We start from the raw sequence: 23749 nt of genomic DNA, 5'->3' as shown, positions 1-23749 counted from the left end.
TATGGAAATGGTCAGAAATCAGGAATTCAGCTGCAGTGGACTTTGAGAATTGATCTAGACACATTTCTTCCCCCAGTCTAGGAGGGTCTCAGTTCACGATCACCTTGTTTTCTGAGCTGAGTTTAGATTTTTTCCCTAACTTTCTCTAAATTCCTTCTGGACTGTTTTTTTTGTTTGTTTGTTTTAATCAACTTGTTAATGAAAATCAAACTCTGTAAAATATTTGAAGAGATTTATTCTGAGCCAAATATGAGTGACAAGTGGCCCGTGACACAGCTCTCAGATCTGAGAACATGTGCCCAAGGTGGTCAGGCCACAACTTGGTCTTATACATTTTAGAGAGACATAAGGCATTAATCAACGCATGTAAGATGTACATTGATTCAGCCTGAAAAGGCAGGACAACTGAAAGCAGGGGCTTCCAAGTTACAGGCGATTCAAAGATTTTCTTGGTTGGCAGTTGGTTGAAAGAGTTATTATCAATAGGAAGCCATGACTGGGTTACAATAAGGGATTGTGGAGACCAAGGTTTTGTCATACAGATGAAACTTCCAGGTAGCAGGCTTCAGAGAGAATAGATTGTAAATGTTTCTTAGGGGACTTAAAGGGTCTGTTCTATCAGTGATTCCAAAAGGGAGAAGGGTATAATGAACCATGTCTGGCTCCCTCTTCCCATCATGGCCTAAACTTATTTTTTGGGTTAACTTTGTAATGCCCTTGGCCAAGAGGAGGGACCCATTCAGATGGTTGAGGGGCCTTAGGATTTTATTTTTTGGTTTATAAACTTCAAATTGCGCACCCCTGATTTCAAGGCTGGTCAGCCCATCTCCCTGCATGTGTCCTTGCTACACTCTCTCCCTTGCCAGCCCTGATTTGTTGAAGTCACTTTCTTGCTTACTCTTGTTTTCTCTTTTTGCCTGTCCCTCAATCACCCCCTCCCAGGCAACACCCTACGTTTCCATCTGAAAGCTCCCGTCCTTTTTCTATCAAAGCCCCAGCTCTTTGTTCTTTGCCAGTTAAGAAAAGCAACATTGAGGGAATTTGTAGTGTGCAAATGGCAAATAGCAATTTACTAAATTAACTCACCGACTGATAACTCTAGATTAAGAGGATGTTTTACCTCAATCAGAGAAATACTGATAGAATCCAGGATATGGTGAGGAGTGAAATGTTGGTAAAGAGTCACCTTCCTACCTGTCCCCTGAAATTCACCCTGTATGAATGGCAGCCTCTTTGTCCCGGATTTTATACTTATTAGCTCGGTGACTTCACCTCCCAGCTGATTTCCTTCTCTGTGAAATGGAGATACTCATAGGGATTTTCTAAAGATGAAATGAGGTTGATTGATATGAAAACATATTCAGTGCTCAAATATTTTATCTGTGACAACTATAACAGTAGATTATAAGGCCAGGTCCAGTTCCCTGCTATATGATAAGAACAATCTGGATTTTCTGAAATTCTGAACTTGATATGATGACTATTTCTATCTTGCTGAGGTTCTAGGATTTTACCCCTTAAGAACATTTGGACCTATTACTACTAACCGTATCTTTTAAAAAGAGATCCTTCTTTTTTTTTTTTTTTTTTTCTGTTGGGGAAACATCTGTCTGCTTGAAACATCTTTGACCCCTGAGACTACAGCTAATAACAGTTGAAAGTAAATTTCCTTGCTTCTCTGTGTTGTTTCTTCCTTCCTGCTGTATCAGATAGGAATGTCAAATTCTAAATGTGCAAAGAGGAAAGAGTTAAAGCTCTTACAGTTGTAGTGCATAAATGATCCTTTCTTTGCACTGCAGTAACTGAAAGTGGCCACTCATTTTTTAAAATTGTCTCAAATAGGCCAGGACGGTACAGTACTGAGAAATTCCTTGCATTTTTTTCTTTTCTTTTTTTTTTTTTTTGAGACGGAGTCTCTCTCTGTCGTCCAGGCTCAGTGCAGTGGCACAATCTCGGCTCACTGCAAGCTCCACCTCCCAGGTTCATGCCATTCTCCTGCCTCAGCCTCCAAGTAGCTGGGACTACAGGCACTTGCCACTGTGCCCGGCTAATTTTTTGTATTTTTAATAGAGACCGGGTTTCACCATGTTAGCCAGGATGGTCTCGATCTCCTGACCTCATAATCTGCCCACCTCAGCCTCCCAAAGTGCTGGGATTACAGGCGTGAGCCACCGCGTCTGGCCCATTCTTTTATTTTTTATGATTTTGAACTTGTCTTGCTAACTTGATTTATAAGCTAATTGACCATATCTTAGTCATGTATCTGTCCCCTTCACTGTACAAATGCACTGGAAGCTGTGTTGTGCTTGCTGTTCCATTGGTACTTTGTTGGCTTCCTCACACTATGAGTTGCCGTCAGACTGATAAGTGCCGCTGTTTCTCTCCTGGGTTATGGAGCACAGAGGAAGGAGAAAATAGGGAGAGCGACCTCATCACTTTGTCTGGTCCAGATGAAGGCGCGGCTTATTTTTCAAGCTTATCCTTTCCTTTTTGTTCTCCTTCCTGTTGGTGTTCCTTTAACAAATATTTGTTGAGCACTGTACTGGGCTCTATGGATACAGTGGTGAGCAAGACAACAGATTACAGATTCCATGAGGACCAGGGTTTTTGTCCATTTTGCTCACCAGTAGCACTTAACAATTCCTTGCATATGATTTTTCAAAATTAATTGGGCTTATACAGAGTTCTGTATCCTTTTTCACTTAATATTGTCTTATAAGCATTTCTGTGGTTAAATTTCCAGAGACTTTTTTTACAACTGTGTAATATTCTATCTTATCAGATTTAATTTATTTAACTCTTTATTGTTGAAGACCTTATCAATTATTTTCAGTTTTTTAAACAATGCTGTGGTTAATTTATTTGTTAATGAAGTTTTGACAAAATCTCTAATAGTTTCTCTGGATATATTTTTAGAACAAATCTGTGGGATCAGAGTATATTAATGTTTAAAGTTCTTGACAGATGTTTTCAAGTGTTCAAGTCTCAAGAAGGTTGTACAGACTTGCTCTTCTGCCAGCAGCATGAGTGTCTCTTTTACCAACCTCTTGGTAGCATTGACTCTTATCAAAAAGGAAAAACCTTGCTACATTGGTATCTTTTGGTTTTAATTTGCTTCTCTTTATTAGTGAGGTAAATGTTTTCTCATAAATTTATCTGTCATTTGTATTTTCTGTTTTATCTTTTTTATTCAGAGCTTTTGCCCATTTTTCTATGGGGTTCTGACATTTTCCTTTTAAATTGTGTGCTTCATATATTAACCTATTATTACATGTATGACAAATATTTTTTCCACTTGACTCTGATTTTGACATACAGAAATATTTAATCTTTAAATAGTCAAATATTACCAACTTTGATAGTTTTGTATATAGTTTTTAAGCCTAAAAAGTCCTTTCACACCCAGGCATTATATAAACTTTTGCCTATGTTTTGTTATTTAATAGTTTGTTTTTACATTTTATTATTTAATTCAAAAGGAATTTATTTTGGCATACTGAATGAAATAATCAAATGTATTTATCTCTAAATAGTTAATTTTCTCCACATCATTTTACTGAATAAATCCATTCATTTTTCATTGATTTTTAAAATATGGGAGTCAATTTTAAAAAGTTGAGTTTGAGATACAATTTGCATAAGATAAAATTTACCTATTTTAATTATATGGATTTATGAGTTTTGAAAATATGTGTAGTCATGCAACCACCACCATAATTAAGATGGGAATTTATTATCACCCCCCAGAATTCGCTTATGTCCGCTGCAACCCATTTCTCCTGAATTTCCCTGGCCCTGGGAATCACTGGTCTGTTTTCTGTCCCTCTAGTTTTGCCTTTTTGAGAATGTCATACTGTATTTCAATTTGGCTTTTTACTTATGATGCTTTTGAGATTTATCTGTGTTGTTGCATGTATCAGTAGTTCATTCCTTTTTGTTGCTGAATAATATTGCAATGTATAGATATATCACTGTTCATTCATTCATTGGCATTGTTTAAAGTTTTGTGCTATTTTGAATAAAACTGTTATGAGCGTTCATGCATATCTCTCTGTGCAGACATATGATTTTGTTTCTCTTGGGTACCTACGTGTAAAACTGCTAGTTGTAAGATAAGTATATGTTTAACTTTATAAGAAACTAACAAATTGTTTTCCAAAGTGGCTGGACCACTTTGCATTCTTGACAAAAATGTATGAGAGAGTTCCCGTTGCTTTACATCTTTGCCAAAACTGGATATTGTCAGTCTTTTCAATTTTTGCCCTTTTAATGGTATGCAGTAGCATCTCATTGTGGTTTTAATTTGCATTTCCCTGATGATGATTTTGTGCATCTCTTCATGTTTCCATTGGATTTTGTTTCTCTACATATGTATAAATATGATATACAAAGTTCTTATGTATACTAGCTTTTTATCCTGACTGTTCCATTGATCTCTCTCTTCATTCTTGTATAAGAACTATTTTACATGATTCTACATTATTTGAACTATTATAGTGTTATAATGTATTTAACACCTGCTGGTACAAGTTAAAAAATGTCCTAGCCATTTTCTCTTGTTTTTTCATAGGAATGTTAGAATGATTTTATTACATGATCTTTCATCTTTAAACTCAAGGATAAGAAAGAAACAAAATTCTAAAAGCAGCAAGATAAACCTGTCTCTACTAAAAATACAAAAAATTAGCCGGACGTGGTGGCAGGCGCCTGTAGTCCCAGCTACTCGGGAGGCTGAGGCAGGAGAATGGCGTGAACCCGAGAGGTGGAGCTTGCAGCGAGCCGAGATGGCCACTGCACTCCAGCCTGGGTGACAGAGCAAGACTCTGTCCCAAAAAAAAAAAAAAAAGAAAAAAAGAAACAAGTAACATACAACAGCACTCCAATATCTGGCAGCAGACTTTTCAGTGGAAACCTTACGGGCCAGGAGAGAGAGGCATGACATATTTAAAGTGACAAAGGAAAAAATTTTTACCCTATAATAGTGTATCCAGTGAAAATACCTTTCAAGCATGAAGGAGAAATACTTTCCCAGACAGACAAAAGCTAAGGGATTTCATCAACACTAGACCTGTCCTACAAGAAATGCTAAAGGGAGTTCGTCAGTCTGAAAGAAAAAGATGTTAATGAGCAATAGGAAATCATCTCAAGGTACAAAACTCACTGGTAATAGTAAGTACATAGAAAACCACAGAATAGTGTAACACTGTTAATTGTGGTTTGTAAACTACTCATATATTGAGTAGAAAGCCTAAAGGAAGAACCAATGAAAAACAGTAACTATAACAACTTTTTTTTTGAGACAGAGTCTCACTCTGTCATCCAGGCTGGAGTGCAATGGTGCAATCTTGGCTCACTGCAACCTCCAACTCCCAGGTTCAAGGGATTCTCCTGCCTCAGCCTCCCAAGTAGCTGGGATTACAGGGACCCACCACCACACCCGGCTAATTTTTGTATTTTTAGTAGAGACAGGGTTTCACCATGTTGGTCAGGCTGGTCTCAAACTCCTGACCTCAGGAGATCAGCCTGCCTCAGACACATGTAGATTGAAAATAAAGAGATGGAAAAAAATATTTCATGCAAATGGAAACCAAAAAAGAGCAGGAGTAGCTATACTTACACCAGACCAAATAGAGTTCAAGACAAAAATTATAAGAGACAAAAAAGGTCACTAATAATAAAGGTGTCAATTCAGCAAGAGAATATAACAATTGTAAATATGTCTGGAGCACCCAGATATATAAAGCAAATATTATTAGAGCTAATGAGAGAGACAGACTAATACAGTAATAGCTGGACACTTTAACACCCCACTTTCACTTTCAGCATTGAACAGATCATCCAGACAGAAAATCAACAAAGAAATGTCAGATTTAATCTGCACTAAAGACCAAATGGACCTAATAGATATTTACAGAATATTTCATCCAGTGGCTGCAACATACACATTCTTTTCCTCAGCACATGGATCATTCTGAAGGATATACCATATGTTAGGCCACAAAACAAGTGTTAAAACATTTTCAAGAAATGAAATCAAATCAAGTACCTTCTCTGACCACAATGGAATAAAACTAGAAATCAATAAAGAATTTTGGAAACTATACAAACATGGAAATTAAACTCCTGAACACAACCAGTCTGTCAATGAAGAAATTAAGAAGGAAATTAAAAATTTCTTGAAACAAGTGATAATGAAAACACAACATGCCACAACCTATAGGATACAGTGAAAGCTGTACTAAGAGGAAAGTTTATAGCTTAAGTGCCTGCATCAATCAAAAAAGTAGAAAAACTTGAAGTAAACAACCTAATGATGCATCTTAACTAGAAAAGCAAGAGCAAACCAAACCCAAAATTAATAGAAGAAAAGAAATATTCATAAAAAGATAAAAGCAGAAATAAATGAAATTGAAACCAAGAAAACAACACAAAAGATTCACAAAATATGAATTTTTTTTTGAGAAAATAAACCTGACAAACCTTTAACCAGACTAATATTTTTTAGTAAAGAGAGAAGAGCCAAATAAAATCAGAGATGAAAAAGGAGACATTACAATTGATACCGCAGAAATCTGAAGGATCATTAGAGGCTATCATAAGCAACTATATGCCAATAATTTGGAAAACTTGGAACAAATGGATAAATTTCTAGACACATAAAACCTGTCAATATTGAACCATGAAGAAATCCGAAACTCCAACATACCAGTAACAAGTAACAAGATCGAAGCTGTTATAAAAAGTCTCCCAGCAGGCTGGGCATAAGTGGCTCATACCTATAATCCCAGCACTTTGGGAGGTCAAGGTTGGAGGATCACCTGAACCCAGGAGTTCAAGACTAGCCTGGGCAACACAGGGAGATCCCTATCTCTACAAAAAAAAAAGAAAAAAAAAAAGAAAAGAAAAGAAATTAGCCAGGTGTGGTGGTGTACACCTGTAGTCCCAGCTCTCCAGGAGGCTGAGGTGGGAGGATTGCTTGGGACTGGGAAGTCAAGGCTGTGGTGAGCCAAGATTGCACTACTACATTCTAGCCTGGGTGATGGAGTGTTATCAGCTCTCCAAAAAAAAAAAAAAAAAAAAAAAAAAAAAAAAAAAAAAAAAAAGTCTCTCAGCAAAGAAAAGCCCAGGATTGATGGCTTCATTGCTGAATTTTAGCAAACATTTAAAGAAGAACTAATGCCAATCCTATTCAAACAATTCTGAAAAATAGAGAAGGAGGGAATAGTTTCAAAATCATTCCGTGAGACCAGTATTACCCTGATACCAGAACCAGACAAACATCAAAAGAATATGATCAATATCCCCAATGAATATTGATACAAAAATCCACAATAAAACACAAACCAAACTCAACACATTCAAAAGATTTTTCATCATAACCAGGTGGAATTTATCCCAGGGATGCAAGGATGGTTCAACATATGAAAATTAATTTGATACAACATATCAACAGAATGAAGGTTGAAAACCATATGATAATTTCAATTGATGCTGAAAAAGCATTTGATAAAATTCAACATCTCTTCATGATAAAAACCCTAAAAAACTGGTATAGACGGAATATACCTCAACACAATAACAGACATATATGACAGACCCGCGGCTATTACACTTAATGGGGAAAAACTGAAAACCTTTCCTCTATATGGAACATGACAAGGATGCCCACTTTCACCACTGTTATTCAACACAGTACTGGAACTCCTAGCTAAAGCAATCAGAAAAGAGAAATAAAGGGCATCTAAATTGGAAAGGAAGAAGTCAAATTATCCTAGTTTGCAGGTGATATGATCTTATATTTGGAAAAATCAAAAGACTCCACCAAAAAACTATTAGATGTAATAAATTCAGTAAAGTTGCAGAATACATAATCAACATAAATCGGTAGCATTTCTATATGCCAACAGCAAACAATCTGAAAAAAAAAAATCTAAAGTGATCTCATTTACAGCAGCTAAAAATAAAATAAAATACCTGGGAATTAACTTAACCAAAGAAGTGAAAGGTCTCTACAATGAAAACTATAAAGCATTAGTGAAAGAAATTGAAGAGGACACAAAAAAATGGAAAGATATTCTATGTTCATGGATTGGAAGAATTAATATTGTTAATATGTCTATACTACCCAAAGCAATCTACAGATTCAGTGCAATCTCTATCAAAATACCAATGACGTTTTCACAGAAATAGAAAAAACAACCCTAAAATTTGTATGGAACCACAAAAGATCCAGAATAACCAAAGGAAGCCATTCTGAGCAAAAATATCAAAACTAGAAAAATCATATTACCTGACTATAAATTATACCATAGAGCTATAGCAACCAAAACAGCATGGTACTAGCCTAAAATAGACATATAGAGATCAATGGAACAGAATAGAGAACCCAGAAACAAATCCATACATCTACAGTTAACTCATTTTTGACCAAGGTGCAAGAACACACCTTGGGGAAAAAGTTTCTTAAATAAATGGTACTGGGAAAACTGGACTTCCATGTACAGAAGAATAAAACTAGACCCCTATCTCTCACCATATATAAAAATCAAGTCCAAATGGATCAATGACTTAAATCTAAGACCTCAAACTATGAAACTACTAAAAGAAAACATGGGGAAACACTCCAGGACATTAGTTGCAGCAAAGATTTCTTCAGTAATACCCCACAAGCACAGGCAACCAAGCAAAAATGGACAAATGGGATCACATCAAGTTAAAAAGCTGCTTGCATGGCAAAGAAAACAATGAAGAGACAACCCACAGAATGGGAGAAAATATCTGCCAACTACCCATCTGACAAGGGGTTAATAATCAGAATATAGATGGAGCTCAAATAACTCTAGAAAAAAAATCTAATAATCCCATTAAAAAATAGGCAAAAGATCTGACTAAACATTTCTCAAAAGAAGATATACAAATGGCAAATGGGTATATAAAAATGTGTTCAACATCATTAATCATCAAAGAAATGCAAATCAAAACTACAATGAGATATCATTTCACCACAGTCAAAATGGCTTATATCCAAAAGATGGGAAATAACAAATGCTAGCGAGGATGTGGAGAAAAGGGAACCCTGCTATACTCTTGGTCGGAATAGAGATTAGTATGACTACTATGGAGAACAGTTTGACGTTTCCTCAAAAAAACTGAAAATAGAGCTACCATATGATCCAGCAATCCCACTGCTGGGTATGTACCCAAAAGAAAGGAAATCAGTGTATCGAAGAGATGTCTGCACTCCCATGTTTGTTGCAGCACTGTTCACAGTAGCCAAGATTTGGAAGCAACCTAAATGTTTATTCACAGGTGAATGGATAAAGAAAATGTGGAACATATACACCACTATTTAACCATAAAAAAGAATGAGATCCTGTCACTTGCAACGACATGGATGCAACTGGAAGTCATGTTAAATGAAATAACCAGGCACACAAAGACAAACGTCCCATGTTCTCACTTATTTGTGGGAGCTAAAAATGAAAACAATTGCGGTGCCTCATGCCTGTAATCCTAGCACTTTGGGAGGTCGAGGCGGGTGGATTGCCTGAGCTCAGGAGTTTAAGACCAGCTTGGGCAACACAGTGAAACCGTGTCTCTACTAAAATACAAAAAATTAACTGGGCGTGGCAGCATGCACCTGTAGTCCCAGCTACTTGGGAGGCTGAGGCAGGAGAATTGCTTGAACCCGGGAGGTGGAGGTTGCAGTGAGCCGAGATCACGCCACTGCACTCCAACCTGGGCAACAGAGTGAGACTTCATCTCCCCCCCACCACCAAAAAAAAAAAAGAAAACAATTGAACTCAAGGAGATAGAGTAGAAGAATGGTTGCCAGAGGCTAGGAAGGGTAGTAGGAGTGGAAAAGTGGGAGTCCCAGCTACATGGTAGGCTGAGATGGGAGGATTGCTTAAGCTCAGGAGGTGGAGGTTGCAGTGAGTTGAGATCACACCACTGCAACTCCAGCCTGGGCAACAGAGGGAGACCCTGTCTCGGGGGAAAAAAAAAAAAATTGATAGATCAAAGCACTTTAATAAAATTGGGCCATACTAGAGATGCTATTGTTTGAAATAAAAGATATGAAGTGGCTTTTCCGCCCACTCCCCGCTTCCCCCAAGCGCCACTCGGGCTGCACCGCGCTCACTCCGAGTTTCGGGCTCCTGCTAAGCTAGCGCCGCTGTCGTCTCCCTTCAGTCGCCGTCATGATTATCTACCGGGACCTCATCAGCCACGATGAGATGTTCTCCGACATCTACAAGATCCGGGAGATCGTGGATGGGCTGTGCCTGGAGGTGGAGGGGAAGATGGTCAGTAGGACAGAAGGTAACACTGATGACTCGCTCATTGGTGGGAATGCCTCTGCTAAAGGCCCAGAGGGCAAAGGTACCCAAAGCACAGTAATCACTGGTGTTGATATTGTCATGAAACATCATCTGCAGGAAACAAGTTTCACAAAAGAAGCCTACAAGAAGTACATCAAAGATTACATGAAATCAAAGGCAAACTTGAAGAACTGAGACCAGAAAGAGTAAAACCTTTTATGACAGGGGCTGCAGAACAAATCAAGCACATCCTTGCTAATTTCAAAAACTACCAGTTCTTTATTGGTGAAAACATGAATCCAGATGGCATGGTTGCTCTATTGGTCTACCGTGAGGATGGTGTGACCCCATATATGATTTTCTTTCAGGATGGTTTAGAAATGGAAAAATGTTAACAAATTTGGCAATTACTTTGGATCTATCACCTGTCATCATAACTGGCTTCTGCTTGTCATCCACACAACACCAGGACTTAAGACAAATGGGACTGATGTCATCTTGAGCTCTTCATTTATTTTGACCGTGATTTATTTGGAGTAGAGGCATTGTTTTTAAGAAAAACATGTCATGTAGGTTGTGTAAAAATAAAATGCATTTAAACTAAAAAAAAAAAAAGATATGAAGTGTAGCTAATAATTTAAGTGTAATAGAAGAAAAGGAGCCTAAGAAAGCTTGAAAAACATTGTTGCACTTCATATACATCTTCTTTGCTTACATTATAGTGAATAATGCTGCAACAAACATAGAAGTGCAGATATCTCTTTGCAACATGAGAGATTCATGTAGATATAAGAGACTGGAGACTGTTTCAAGATTGGAGTTACAATTAGGTTTTAAATTACCTCTTCTGGCCAGCTGTGGTGGCTCACACCTGTAATCCCAGCACTTTGGGAGGCCAAGGCAGGCGGATCACCAGAGGTCAGGAGTTTGAGACCAGCCTGGCCAACATGGCCAAACACCATCTCTACTAAAAATACAAAAATTAGCAGAGTGTGGTGGTGGGTGCCTGAATCCCAGCTATTTGGGAGGCTAAAGTAGGAGTATCACCTAAACCCCGGAGGCAGAAGTTACAGTGAGCCAAGATCATGCCACTGCACTCTAGCCTAGGCAATAGAGGAAGAGTCTGTCTCAAAAAAAAAAAAAAAAGAAAAATTACCTTTTCATTGTATGCTAACGTGTAGAATTCTGCATGTAACATGTCCAGTTTAAAGAATGATTATAAAGCAAATCCCTGTGTAACCAGTGCTCAAACAATGAAATAGAATGTAATGGCTCCCCAGAATCCCTCTGGGTGGTCCCTCCTGCCACACCCGCTTCCCTCCCTGCAGAGGTGGGACAGTCCTCATTTCTGCCTTCCTTGCTGTGTGTGGTTTTGCCTCCTACACATGCATCCCTAAATAATGCAGGTTCATTTTCTCTGTTTTTGAACTTTGTGTTCATGTCTTCTCCTACATATTCTTTTGCGACTTTTTTCTTTTATGACTTGCTCATTTCATTTATTATTATTATTATTATTATTTTTTTTTTTTTTTGAGACGGAGTCTCGCTCTGCCGCCCAGGCTGGAGTGCAGTGGCCGGATCTCAGCTCACTGCAAGCTCCGCCTCCCAGGTTCACGCCATTCTCCTGCCTCAGCCTCCCGAGTAGCTGGGATTACAGGCGCCCGCCACCTCGCCCGGCTAGTTTTTTGTATTTTTTAGTAGAGACGGGGTTTCACCGTGTCAGCCAGGATGGTCTCGATCTCCTGACCTCGTGATCCGCCCGTCTCGGCCTCCCAAAGTGCTGGGATTACAGGCTTGAGCCACCGCGCCCGGCCTCTTCATTTATTATTGAGATTCATTTATTCTCTGCTCTGAAATTCTGGTTCATTATAGGCTTAATGTAAGATGTTCAGGCCATATTGTTTATTAGAAAGGCATCAAAATGTCCTACTCACTTTCACTTCTGCTTTTCACCTATTTTGTTATAATTTCTATTAACCCTTTCTCAGACCCATGTAGCTGTCCTCATCCTCCCTACCAACACCCCGTCCAGGCATCATCTCTCATTTGCACAAATATAGCAGGCTGTCATCTGGTCTCCTGGCCTCATCAGCTTTGCTGCCTTGCATTGGTTCTTCGTACTGCATCTGAAATGATTTTTGAAATGTAAATATTCTTAGCTCTTCCTTGCATAAAAGAATTAAAAATATCATTGTCTTAGAGATTGCTATATAACTAACAAGTTCAAACTCTTAGGATTTTACTACAATGAGTCTTATTTTCTGTACTTCTATGTCTTTGAGTTGTTTAGAGTAACTCCACTTCATAAACTTGGTTCCGGGCTTTTGGGGAGGTCAGGTCTGTTCCACATGTCCCCACGTTCTTCTTGGACCAGTGGCTACCTCACAGGAGCTCGAGAGGCCTAGCCAAACTGTTGGAGCAGCACATCTATTGATATATCATTGTCTATAGAAAGTCCTGTGGTCAAGCCCAACATCAGTTGGTAGGGAAGTGTTTACTCTCTGCCCACTCTAGTACACTGCAGGGTCGCAAGGCCGAGGGAGAGAATGAAGAATTGAGAACAGTAATCCACCACAACTCTTGTCAATAGTAGTACTTTCTGTCATTACTTAGAATGCTAATTTCTTTCTTTGTTCCTTTTGTTATTTTGACTATGAATTCCCATTAAAATATTGTATTAAACCCAAAAGAGGGATATATGTAAAAGAATATAAAAAGCTGAATTTGATGGCTTGATTTACAACTCTTGAGTTCTGTGACTTGGAGCAAATCTATTTAATGTTACTGTCTCATTTTCCATATCCAATGGATATATTTTTATATTTCTCTTTTGAGAATTCCAAGAATATGCAGAGGATAACATATTAGTCAAAAACCAGGATATTGAAATGTTCCTAGGTCTCCTTTACTCATTAACAAGGTGTCAGTGTAGCTTGACTTTGCCTTTGTACCTATACTGGTCATTAAGAAGATGTCCCCTATCTCTCAGCTGGAAAGTGTTATCAGTGTTGTTGACCAGGAAGAGATTTAACCAAGAGATTGTATCAATAATCTTTCTTCCCCCCCACTCTGTTATAGGCCATAATGATTATATTTGTCCAGCTACAAATCAGTGTACAATCGATAAAAACCGGCGCAAGAGCTGCCAGGCCTGCCGACTTCGGAAGTGTTATGAAGTGGGAATGGTGAAGTGTGGTGAGTGCTTGCTCCCCTTCTTATTGTATATGGGCCTTGCTAAAAGCCCTGTCCTCTCAGGAACCGGGGATAGTAGCCGGGAAGAGAGAAGATTTAGGACACAGTAATTAAGTATTTGTGTGTTGTCACATTGGAGGGGGCATTGACTTATCCACAGTAACTGCAGAGGACAGAGCTGGGGTGAGTGGGAACAAATTATGGGAGGCAGATTTTGGCTCCAAGTAGAGAAGAACTTTCTACAGTTCAAGTGGTCTGACCACAGAATAAATAGGCCACCAGATGGTTTAGGGGACTTCTAGCCACTGGAATCCTCAAACAGGGCTGAGTGGCCATCTGTCTGTGATCTTGAAAAGTCCAGTTCTAAGGATGAAATCCTGGTAAATGTCCACGGTTAAAGCTTGTGACAAAAAAGTAGAATATCTTGTGGGTTACTGGGGTAGCCATGGGGAGGCTCATACCTATCCCCTCGTCTAGCTTTCTAGAAGTGGAAAAATATGCAGGAGTCAGAAACATAATGGAACTATGAAAAGCACATACAGCATAGATTTTGTTCTATGACAGTAATAGATGTATACATATGTATATGTAATATATTCACATATATTCATATGTATTTTATACACTCACATATATTCACATATATTTTATACACAAAGAAAAGTGAGCACTTTAGTATATAACTGACAAAGATGCCAACACCCAGCTCTCTCCACCTGGCTAGCTTTTGGTTCACTTGTCTGTACTCACTTGCTCGTTTATATGTACTCCGAGCAGCTCTGCCTGCACTTATTCTTCTGCTAGCCAGTATTTTGCCTGTGGTTGGCTGTAATTTCTCATTGTAATTATTTGAATTTAAAGCAAAAATCTATCACTTTACTTCCTGACAATTTCTTTTTCTTTTCTTTCTTTCTTTTATTTTTTTTTTTGAGAAGTAGTCTCGCTCTGTTGCCCAGGCTGGAGTGCAGTGGCATGATCTCGGCTCACTACAAGCTCCGCCTCCCGGGTTCACACCATTCTCCCGCCTCAGCCTCCTGAGTACCTGGGACTACAGGTGCCTTCCACCATGCCCGGCTAATTTTTTGTATTTTCAGTAGAGACAGGTTTCACCATGTTAGCCAGGACGGTCTCGATCTCCTGATCTCGTGATCCGCCTACCTCGGCCTCCCAGAGTGCTGGGATTACAGGCGTGAGCCACTACGCCCCGCCCTCCCTGACAATTTCTTAGTAGCTCTGCCTCGTGAGCATTCTCTGCCCTTTTCTTTTTCTCTGTGTATGTAACAGATTAGAACTCTCAGCTATTATAGTTCAGTTACTGCAGAAGTTCTCTTCATCTGATCACACTTCTCTGGCTTCCTAGAGTCACTGATGATCTTCATTTCCTCTGTAGAACACCCTGCCTGTGCCCATAGCCTCACAGTGTGTATTGGTTACTCTCTCGAACACCTAAACATTTCCATTCCCACCGCTTCACTTTATCCTTATCAGAAACCAGTGAGCTTCTTCTCAAACCTGTTTCTACTCACTGTAATTGTTACATTATAAAATTTAATTAAAATTTGTGCAAACATGAATAGGAAAAGACAAGTTTGTTGTTTTCTGTGAAAGTTTAGTTGAGGCTGGGTGCGGTGGCTCACGCCTGTAATCTCAGCACTTTGGGAGGCCAAGGCCTGCATATCATGAGGTCAAGAGATTGAGACCATCCTGGCCAACATGGTGAAACCGTGTCTCTACTAAAAATACAAAAATTAGCTGGGCATGGTGGCGTGCGCCTGTAGTCCGAGCTACTTGGAAGGCTGAGGCAGGAGACTAGCTTGAACCTGGGAGGCAGAGGTTGCAGTGAACCGAGATCATGCCACTGCACTCCAGCCTGGCGACAGAGTGAGACTCCGTCAGGCGGGGGTTGATGTTTAGTTGAAAGTTTTGAATAAAATCTTAAAGGACTAATAGCTATTGAGATAGATATGGGTGAGACTGGGGGAAAAAACAAAGCAAAACATAAACCTTGGGAGATCCTGAATTCAGAATTCCTTAGAAATATCTAGGTTCTTGCTCTGTTTTTGTTTTAAAGAAGCTGAAACTGAAAATCCAGAGATAATATCTCATGGGTATGTTTATGCAGAAAAATGACTTTGTCTAATTGGCCCAGATGCATAAAGAGAAAGCCTTGGCACTTTGACAAAAGATTGCAAATAAATGTTTTAAGTTTTAAGTTAAACAATATTTTAAGGTGAGTGTGTGTGTGTTTAAAAAGTGATTTCCAACTTAGTCTTAAGAATGCTTTTATTATACTAGGATCCATTGCACAGCTGTAGCCCTCATGGCTTAAGGCAGTGGATGCTGGGAAGAGCATGAAGGTTGGATCCCATAGAGTCTATGTTTCATTTTTGTTTCATCACTTCTTGCTGACTGTGACTGTGCTCAAACTACTGAATCACCTCTTTGGCCCTCGGTTTTCATATCTCTGAACAGATATATCTGCTTCACTGGGTTTTGTAAAGAATAAGTATGAAAACATTATATATAAAGACTTAGCACAGTACCTGATGCTCAATTTTAGTTTTCCTTCTGTTCTCTCTCCTTCCCTGAAAAGCTCATACGAGTTTTGATACAACACCGTTTCATGAGATAGAGTACAGAGGGATAGTTAAAGATTTCATAGAAAAGGGAATGAGAGAAAGTTTGTTGAATTTAGCCAGAAAGTCTAAGAAAAGACTGTATTCTCTTTGGAGATTACAGAAGAAATGAGATGGGTTGTTGCACATATACAATGGGATATTTTGCCCTTCACTGACCACAGAGAAAGACCATTAGCGGTGAACTTTCTTAACTCTGTCTGTGTCCTTTCCCATCACTCTTCTTATCTGCCCTCCCAAAAACCCTCTCTGCACACTTTTTCTTCCGTCAGGTCTCGGAGGATTAGAGATTATACTTGCATGTTGGATCCTCCTGCACCATCCCGCTTCTTTTATTCTGAAACCATGTAGTCTGTTATCACCTTTTTCTTCTGAATTTCTGATCTTGCCTTTTCTACTGAAGTGTGGATGTAGTCATACAACAGTAGGACAACACCCACCTAGACTAACTTTATGGATGAAACTTCATTATAAGGATACACTGAAATGTAAGGAGCCAGGAAATCCATCTGAATAGCCATGTATTTGGCCTATATCCCTGTATTGGGACAATAGCTCAACATATTTTGGGTGCCATATCTTTATACACCTGCTGTATAGTCTTCCATGAAAGGGATTTGATAGGTAGGTAGTATAAAATAGTGGTTAAAAGCACCAGCTCTGGATTTAGGTTGCTGCTTGGGTTTAGATCCTGCTTCTGCTATTTTCTAGCTATGCCATCTTAGACAAGGTATTTGAGCTTATGTTTGGTTCCTCCTCTGTACATTGGAGACAGTAATAGCTCCTGTACTGTAGGGTAGCTGTCAGGATATGTGCAATATGCAATGCCTGGTGCATAGAAGCTTCCAGTAGACATTAGCTGCCATTAGTATCGTTGATCACTACTATCATCATCATCTTTGGCTGGGGTTATTTACCACTGCCTAATATGGAGCACTTCTATTTGGTGGAGCTGCTCATTAAGCTCACTCAGAGGCAGCTGCCTAGGTTCCAGTGTCAAAGCCACAACACTAGAAACATCCTTGATAGAAAAATGAGTTCCTTGTCAAGGGCTTTATTTATTGAGTCTAGAATCCTCAGAACTCACTACAGGACCTAGAATGTTCGACTTTGTCAGTGAAAATTTGTTAAGTAAATTTGAACATATAAATTCAAAATCTCTCACTTTGGGTATGTAAAGGGTATATAAATCTGTTTTGTAGTTCTTTATCCTTATGTACTCTACAAAAAAGAAATGTATGATCAGAAAGGTACTTTTTTTTTTTTTTTTTGAGACAGGGCATCACTCTGCTGCAACCCAGGCTGGAGTGCAATGGCGCAATCTTGGTTTACTGCAACCTTGACCTCCTAGGGCTCAATTGATTCTCTTACCTCAGCCTCCCAAGTGGCTGGGACTACAGGTGTGTGCACCACCACACCTGGCTAATTTTTGTATTTTTTGTAGAGACAGGATTTCACTGTGTTGCCCAGGCTAGTCTTGAACTCCTGGGCTCAAGTGATCCTCTTGCCTCAGCCTCCCAAAGTGCTGGGGGATTACAGGCATGAGCCACCTTGCCTGGCAGAAAGGTGCTTTTTAAAATCATACATTTTGCAGCAAACCACCATGGCACGTGCATACCTATGTAACAAACCTACATGCTCTGCACATCTATCCCAGAACCTAAAGTATATTTAAAAAAATTAAGAAAAATGTACATTTTGCTCCATTTTATCCTGGGTTTATAATTAACCTTAAATATCCATAGCATTCTACCTGATTACTAATAAAATGAATTGTATTTTAGGCCTTTAATTCTTTTAGCAGTAAATTTGGTTCAAATGTTCTGAATAAATAGAGCCCTTTCTTCTACTATAACTAGTCAATGTTAAGAGGAAATTCTGACAAATTTTCCCAGTAGCCAATAATTTAAATTTGCTCATATTTTCTAACTAATATTTATTTTAAAAATGTAAACAATTTAATTTAGTGAATAAACAATGATGGGAGTATAAAACTAAGCATTTTGCAGATTTCAACTTTTAGGGTTTTTTTTTTTTTTTAAAGGGAGATTCATATAAAAGTGGTAACCATGTTAATGACATCCTTACTTATAATGTGTCTTTCTTAATTTCCATTTTACATTTTTGTCTTTAACCAGTGAAAACTTATAAAGATTTTGGTGCTCAAATATATAGGGATTTGGAAGTTATATTTTTGTTGTTGATTTCCATTTTTCTTATGGTCAGAGAAAATGGTCTTATGCCTATTTTACTTAAGATTTTCTTCATTGCCTAGTATGTGATAATTTTTGCAAAATATCTATGGCCTTTGTAGATCAAGCTTGTTAATTATGTGGTTCAAATATTCTGCATTCTGACTCTTCGCTCTTTCAGCTGTTGAGAGAGAGGTTTAAATATCCCATTATAATAGTGCATCTGTCAGTTTCTCTTTTTCTTTCAATCACTTTTGTGTTGTGTTTGGACGCTGTGTTTTGTTGTTTGTTTATTTATTTTTTCAACGGAGTCTTGCTCTGTCACCTAGGCTGGAGTGCATGGCATGATCTCGGTTTACTGCAACCTGTGCCTTCTGGGTTTGTGCGATTCTCCTGCCTCAGCCTCCTGAGTAGCTGGGACTACAGGAATGCGCCACCATGCCTGGGTAACTTTTGTATTTGTAATAGAGACAGGGTTTCTCCATGTTGGCCAGGCTGGTCTCGAACTCCTGACCTCAGGTGATCCGTCGACCTTGGCCACCCAAATTGTTGGGATTACAGGCGTGAGCCACCGCACCTGGCCTTGGTTGTTTTGAAGTATATGAGTTTAGAATTATTTATCTTTTTAAAATATTCTAGCAACGAGTCTCCTTATCTATAATAATAATTTTTGCCTTAAAGTTTATTTGTCTGGTATCAGTAGAGTAACATCAATTTATTTGGTTAATTTTGCCTGTTATATATTTTTCTATCTGTCTACTTTGTTTTCCTATGTGTTAGTTGTATCTCTTACAACTAATCTATGTCTAGATTTAAAAATATGTACGATTTCAGGTCACTCTTAAATGGTCAATTTGGTATTTTTTGTTTATTGTGATAACTGATATTTGGGTTCATTTCTATCACCTTATTTTGTGATTTAAAAATTTTTATTATGTATTTTCTACTTCTTCCGTTTTGGGAGTTGATCACATTTTTATGTTTCTATTTCTTCTTTTACTAGTTTAAAAGTCATGCATTCTGTTTGAATTCCCTTTTTTCTTTTGAGACAGAGTCTCGCTGTGTCACCAGGGCTGGAGTGCAGTGGCGTGATCTTGGCTCACTGCACCCTCCGCCTCCCAGATTCAAGTGATTCTCCCGCCTCAGCCTCCTAAATAGCTGGGATTACAGGTGTCTCCCACCATGTCCAGCTAGTTTTTGTATTATTAGTAGAGATTGGGTTTCACTCTGTTGCCCAGGCTGGTCTTGAACTCCTGACCTCAAGTGATCTGCCTTCCCCCACCACCTTTGGCCTCCTAAAGTGCTGGGATTACAAGTGTGAGCCACCATGCTTGGCCATGTTTCAATTCCTTTAATGATATTTCTGCTTTTTAACATGTGTTCTTGATTAATTCGAGAATTTAAGCTTCTGTCTTCCCAAAAAAGAATCTTAGAAATTCTAACCAAAATAATTCCTCTCTCATTTTACATGTTATTGTTTGGTATTTTGGTTCCACCTTGTTTCTATATCACCAAAACTTACTTATTGGGCTGGGTGTGGTGGCTTATCCCAGCATTTTGGGAGGCCAAGGCAAGTGGATCACTTGAGCCCAGGAGTTCGAGACCAACTTGGGCAACATGGCAAGACCCTGTCTCTACAAAAAATACAAAAATTAGTCAGGTGTGTTGGTGCACACTTGTAGTCCCAGCTACCCAGGAGGCTGAGGTGGGAGGATCACTTGAGCCTGGGAGGTTGAGGCTGCAGTGAGCTGTGATCATGACCATACCACCATACTTCAGCCTGGGTGACAGAGACCCTGTCTCTAAGAAAAAAAAAAAAAAAGTAAACAAATCCAAAGAACAAGCATATAAATCAACTTTGCTAGTAATTAAAACATACAAAGTAAAGCAAGATGGTTTAGTCACTTGTTAGATTAGCAAACATTAAAAATGATTTTTAATGCCCAATGCGTTCTGAGAAAATAGATTGTCAAACTATTGAGCACTGGGTAACATAGTAAGACCCTATCTCTACAAAAAAATTAAAAATTTGCCAGACATGGTGGCATGTTCCTGTAGTCCTAGCTACTTGGGAGGCTGAGGCAGGAGGATTGCTTGAGTCCAGGAGAGGAAGGCTGCAGTGAGCTGTGATTGCATCACTACACTCCAGCTTGGGCAACAGAGCAAGGCTCTGTCTCAAAAATACGATTAAAATAAAATAGTGTATATACTACAATCTAATTTTGTGTATAAAGGCCGGGCATGGTGGCTCACACCTGTAATCCTAGCACTTTGGGAGGCTGAGATAGGCAGATCACCTGAGGTCAGGAATTTGAGACGAGCCTGGCCAAGCATGGTGAAATCACATCTCTACTAAAAATATAAAAATTAGCCGGGCATGGTGGTGGGCACCTGTAATCCTAGCTACTCAGGAGGCTGAGGCAGGAGAATTGCTTGAACCTGGGAGGCTGAGGTTGCAGTGAGCCGAGATCACGCCGCTGAACTGCAGCCTGGGTGACAGAGTGAGACTCCGTCTCAAAAACAAACAACAACAAAAAAATTTTGTATATAAAACATGGAAAAATATAAAAGCATTAAAAAGACTGAAAGAATTTTTGCCAAAATTTATTCTTTTCCATATTTTCCAGATTTTTTCACTTAATTTGCTATTTGAAATATACTTGTGTAAGTATGAATAAAGAAATATATATATATGCACACATGCATATAAACATTTTAAGAATGTGTTAAAAGTATATTATTTGATACCTTTGGAAATATCCCCATTTTTCTACCTGAAGAAAATTCCTAATTTCATGGTTTGGAAACAGGTTTATGAGCACTCTTTATAGAGAAATGGTGTCAGTATCTATAGATGACCTGGAAATGGAGACCTAAAAAGTTCCTGAAAAGTTATGTCGTTGGTTTTCCTAGTACAATCACGACCATAGTAATCTTTGGTACGTGCCCCACAGGCTCCAAAAAATAAAAGTCAAGCTTCTTTTACTTGACTGCGGTTTTACCCCAACAATTTGAATGACCCTGCTTTCCTTTTCAGGCTCCCGGAGAGAGAGATGTGGGTACCGCCTTGTGCGGAGACAGAGAAGTGCCGACGAGCAACTGCACTGTGCCAGCAAGGCCAAGAGGAGTGGTAGCCACGCGCCCCTAGTGCGGGAGCTGCTGCTGGACGCCCTGAGCCCCGAGCAGCTGGTGCTCACCCTCCTGGAGGCTGAGCCACCCCATGTACTGATCAGCCGCCCCAGCGCGCCCTTCACTGAGGCCTCCATGATGATGTCCCTGACCAAGCTGGCCGACAAGGAGTTGGTACACATGATCAGCTGGGCCAAGAAGATTCCCGGTAGGGCTTTCGGGCTATTAGTTTTCCGTGTACTTGTAGAAAGGCCTGCTGCTAATATTTAAAGGACAAGAGTATAAAGTAGAGGTCTGTGAGCTGTGCCTAGATATTTAACGGTTTCTCAGCTGGATTTGTAACTTTTGAGTGCAATATGTTCCTTCCTCCCGTCTTGGCATAGCTACCTTCAACAAGGCCACGTTCTGATTTAGAATTCTGAGACGACTCTGAGTTCTGTACCCAACATGGTAGTGAAGAAAGAGTTGTGCGTGGCCCAGCCATTTCTATTCTTGACTCTCTTCTTTTCCTGTGGCTAGATGCTTCCCATACTACCTGGCACAAACCCTATCCTGTGTGTCCACATCTGCTACAGACACTCACCTGTTGGCCCCCTCTCATGCCTAGAGGTGGTCTGGGAGGATGGACCCAGGGAACCCACCCAGACTCTGGAACTGGGCTTGGGGTCATTTGGGCAAGAAATCCTAGAGTTCTGGAACCTGGAACGTGGTTAAAAGGTAGACTCTACATTGCCCCATTTCTTGGCTCTGGATTCCTCACCTTGAGAGGAGGGGCATGGTTGGGTAGGGTGGGGTAGAGTACAGTATGACTAGTTTGAAAGTGAAAGGTTTGTCAGATGCTAAATAGAATTTTGTAAATTATTGTTCCAATAGAGAATCAGTATTATATACACAAATGAATATGTATGGACAAAGAGAGTAAATCAGTGGTTGAAGTTACACGAATCATCAGTGGGCCCATAAACTTGGAATGCCATCAAGTTAAAAATGAGCTTAGTTACTCATGAGTTATCATTTGGAACCTGCATTTTCCATCCTCTAAAGTGATCACTTCTCCCAAGCCCATTTGTAATACAGACCTGAAGTGCTGTATGATGCTGAAATTACCAGCTAATTATCATTTGACGTGGTGTTTCTGTGAAAGAGTGAATCTAGGATTCTAACCTAAAATGGCAACATCCCACAATCCCCCTGTGAAAGGTTCTCCATGCCCTTCTTTACAGTCCTTGAAGAAATGAAGCCTCTTACAAGTTCTGAGCCACTGGGGGCGTTCCCATGGCCTGGAGGGCAACGACTGCACTGGGCAAGCTGTAAAGATGAGGAGGGGCGAGAAGCTGGGGGAAGAGAAGTTTCGGGTAAAGAGCCCAGGGAACTGAGGCCTACGGTGACAGTATCATTTGGGGACTTTTGTTGAACTGGGCCCATTTCTTCTGAGCTTGCTGAGGATTTTTGGTTTCGAGTTGTATTTTGTTTTGTCTATCATCTTCACCTTTGCCAGAATTATTTTTTTTCTCTGCTTTTTCCTGGAGGAGGCAATCCTGATGCACTTTCCTCTAGTTTTTGCTTTAAGTGTATTCCAAACACGATTTCGCAGGACCACACACGGAGAGCAGTGATGAAATTAATTATTGCTGAAAGCTGTGCCCCTTCTTTGTGCCATAAGAAATCTGAACTCTTAAACTGCGTTATTCCTTATTCAAGCCTGGTGTTTTGAAAAGTTTTCAGGAAACGTAGGCATAGTCTGGAGGTGTGATTTTTCCCCCTCTCTTACCTGGCATGGTCATTGTCCAAACCCAAAAAAAAAAAAAAAAATTAAAATATCATCTAGCCTTGATCTTGTTGAATATCTACAAGGTTAAGAGCCATGATCTCTTGGGTAGGCTTATTGTCTATTACTGTGGGTGAGATTGGGAAGGTGTATACATATTAGGAACCTAAACTGAGCAAAGCATGTGGATTTAGAAAGTATTTATCCGTCTTTACACTCATAACACCATTACATTCTCCTTGAGACAGATTTACATTATAATTGTTCAAAGACTTGAACACTTATGTTCTCTCTGCCATAGTTTCCTCATCTGTAAAACAAGAATAAGAGATCTTGCCTATAGGACATTCTCAGAGATAGGCATTGTTACCTCCATTTTCCTATAAGAAAAACAAAGATTTAATGGGAGATTAAGTGACCAGCTAGAAAGAGGCTGAGCTGGAGTTCAAACCAGAGTCCATTTCACTCCAAGGCTGTGTCTTTTGTTGCCATATTTATATTAAATGGCCGTCT

General features: G+C 39.4%; 1 protein-coding gene, 1 long non-coding RNA gene and 1 pseudogene across 12 annotated transcripts in view; all 3 read left to right on the top strand.

The window, feature by feature from the left end:
* Nucleotides 1-23749, top strand: part of ESR2 (estrogen receptor 2) — a 98695-nt gene that overhangs the window by 13799 nt on the left and 61147 nt on the right. For 6 of the 10 annotated variants that reach the window (XR_013395106.1, XR_013395105.1, XM_015143836.3 and 3 more), the window contains 2 exon segments: nucleotides 13398-13514; nucleotides 21377-21676. Coding sequence is in view for 8 of the 10 variants with exons in the window: in XM_015143836.3 (XP_014999322.3) it covers nucleotides 13398-13514; nucleotides 21377-21676 (417 nt within the window). In the remaining 2 variants the exon portion in view is untranslated. 10 annotated transcript variants of the gene reach the window in all.
* LOC144330285 (uncharacterized) lies at nucleotides 93-4864 on the top strand. The gene is made up of 2 exons (XR_013396324.1): nucleotides 93-1980; nucleotides 4741-4864. It is a non-coding gene; the product is annotated as an uncharacterized LOC144330285 (long non-coding RNA).
* On the top strand, nucleotides 10147-10934 carry LOC706952 (translationally-controlled tumor protein-like; annotated as a pseudogene). Its single transcript, XR_001446297.3, has one exon. The product of XR_001446297.3 is annotated as a translationally-controlled tumor protein-like (transcript).

Source organism: Macaca mulatta, chromosome 7 (assembly GCF_049350105.2).
Source record: "Macaca mulatta isolate MMU2019108-1 chromosome 7, T2T-MMU8v2.0, whole genome shotgun sequence".
NCBI classification, from domain to species: domain Eukaryota; kingdom Metazoa; phylum Chordata; class Mammalia; order Primates; family Cercopithecidae; genus Macaca; species Macaca mulatta.
Note: the sequence above shows the minus strand (reverse complement) of the source record. Positions and strands in the feature narration are given on the sequence as shown.